This window comes from Octopus bimaculoides, chromosome 1 (genome assembly GCF_001194135.2).
Source record: "Octopus bimaculoides isolate UCB-OBI-ISO-001 chromosome 1, ASM119413v2, whole genome shotgun sequence".
Taxonomy (NCBI): domain Eukaryota; kingdom Metazoa; phylum Mollusca; class Cephalopoda; order Octopoda; family Octopodidae; genus Octopus; species Octopus bimaculoides.
In genome coordinates, this window is record NC_068981.1 from 181,037,196 (window position 1) to 181,039,526 (window position 2,331).

Genomic DNA, 2,331 nt, shown 5'->3' on the forward strand with positions numbered 1-2,331 from the left:
ATATATATATATATATATATATATATATATATATATATATATATACATATATATACACACACATACATACATAACCCTGACAGAGGACAAAAATAGGAAGGAGCAAATAAATGATAGGGGAGTGCAGTAAATTATTCAAACAGTGTTTTTGAGTGTTGTGTATGCAAGCAGCGTTTATGTTTGGAAGAAATAAACCTTACAATGATTAAAAATGAAACTTCTTTTTTTTTTCAACTTGAGAAATGGGTTAATAAGAGATTAACAAGTTAACTGACAAAATATTTAAATCAATTGAAAAAGGGGAAAGAAACAGCATACCAAAAGGAGAGATGGGCAACAAGGATCTGCAAAAAAAAAATCAACAATCAGTTTGGTATCCTCTTTGGTATAACAATTCTTAATTAGAGTAATTGCAATAAGTTAATATAGTGTAGAGAAAGAGGATGTGGTAGATGAAATATTAACTGAGATGGAATGAGAATCGGGATTATGTTATCTAATTTCTAAGTGTTTGTTATTTAATACACTAATCTTAACTATAAATCATCTTGATCCCAGCTCTCAATCCATTCACAACAAATATTTAGCCATATCTTAACAAGCTTTGGGTAATGTATATAGATCGACTAAATTATCAGCCAGACAAATAATAAAGTTAGTTAGAGGCACCTGTAACATACAAATATTTGGTCAAACTGATTTCTCCAAATACCTATGTAGACAACTTGATATTTGAGTAAGAGACTGTGTTAGCAGGAGTGAGATGACAGAGCAGGTGTAGATTTTTTTAAAAGATAGCCTACCAGAAAATACACCTTTCTGTCTTACAAAATGTAATTTGCTCTTATAAGCAACCAAAACTACCTGTCATTAATGGGTAGAGTAATATAATCAACAATTCTTTGAAAAACAAAACTGTTCTTGGCATACTTACACCAGGTTATCACATAGCGCTACTCTACACTATAAAGTGACTGAAAGATTTCAATAAGGAGTAATTTTGGGGGAGTGTGTTGGTGCTTAGTGTTGCTATCAGACATATACATTCATTCATTAATACAACCAAACTGGCATACACACAGACAAAGCTGGGACAATGGTCAGGGCAATACTTCCAAGAGGAGGCAGAAAGTGGTGTCATCAGGTTTTGTCTTGTGGCACATTGCCAGGCCGTACAAACTTCTCAGGGCTTGGTCTGGGTTTCTGAAAGGAAAATTTTCCACATTAAGTTCCATGATAATAAAAAAAAACATTTATATTTACATAATTTATAGGGAAAATATATATTTTTTTTTTACAGTGCTCTTTAAGAGGGGCAGATGACAATCTAGGATGTTGATATAATATACCATGCCATTTCGCAATAATAAAATGGATTTATGTGCCTGTTTTCTGAGATCTGTTAACCTTTTATAGCAGCATGGTATCCATTAGGAAGAACTGATTACATACTATTATACATGGTGACTTTGATATCAACCTTGTTACTTCAAATATTTTTGCAAAGATGCCCTCTTTCTGATTGTTCCACACAGTGGTCTAAATTATCTACAGTTCTTACAGCTTAACAAGCAGCAAACATAGAGAGTACAGACATTAGAAGTAGAACAATGTTGTCCAAACAACAAACATATAGACAACAGCTTAAACATATATAATTGATACAGAAAATTCATCATTGAAAACTGTCTATACCCTAACCTCTGCTCTGATCTGATCTACTGAAAGACTTAACTAAGAAAAATGATTTTACTTTGCTAAACAATGAGCAAAAGGAGAAATTTGTTTTTAATTATGTGATTTCTGAAGAAGAAACTGCATATTTTTCTGTTTTGTTTTGATACACTCCTGTATGTAGATTAATAGCATGTAGTGTGACTGGAATGTGTATATATAGAGAGGACAGAATACCAACAATGCATGGACTTAAATCTTTATACTATTACTGAAATCAATACTATAAAAAAACAAAAAGTGATAACAAATGAAGTGGCAGACAAAAGCCAAACTGTCCAAAGGAGGTAACTCGTGGCTCCTTCACTTACCAAATTAGTGGACTGTCAAGAAAGCCACTTATTAGCATCTAACGTCACCAAGGCTTAGCTTTTCACTCCAAGACAAACAGAAGAGCAATCAATGTACATTTAACTTACAAAGGTACTCAATAAGCAATAACTAAAGTAATATCCTTTCTATAAAATTATGTAAAAATAACGGAGGTGAGGGGAATAAATCACTGAAGAGGTACTTTGATAAAACCACATGCTTTAATGAAGTTTATGTCTATCTGCCTATATATATATATATATATATATATATATATATATATAG

The 2,331-nt window shown here is 31.9% G+C and overlaps 1 protein-coding gene across 3 annotated transcripts in view; it reads right to left on the minus strand.

Moving 5' to 3' along the window:
- Nucleotides 1-38: 38 nt before the first annotated feature.
- The window catches only part of LOC106873030 (coiled-coil domain-containing protein 6), a 180,954-nt gene continuing 178,661 nt past the window's right edge, over nucleotides 39-2,331 (minus strand). For all 3 annotated transcript variants that reach the window (XM_052972984.1, XM_014920236.2, XM_014920235.2), the window contains one exon: nucleotides 39-1,203. In XM_052972984.1, the coding sequence (XP_052828944.1) occupies nucleotides 1,141-1,203 (63 nt within the window). In that variant the 3' untranslated portion in view covers nucleotides 39-1,140. The remainder of the gene's footprint in view (nucleotides 1,204-2,331) is intronic.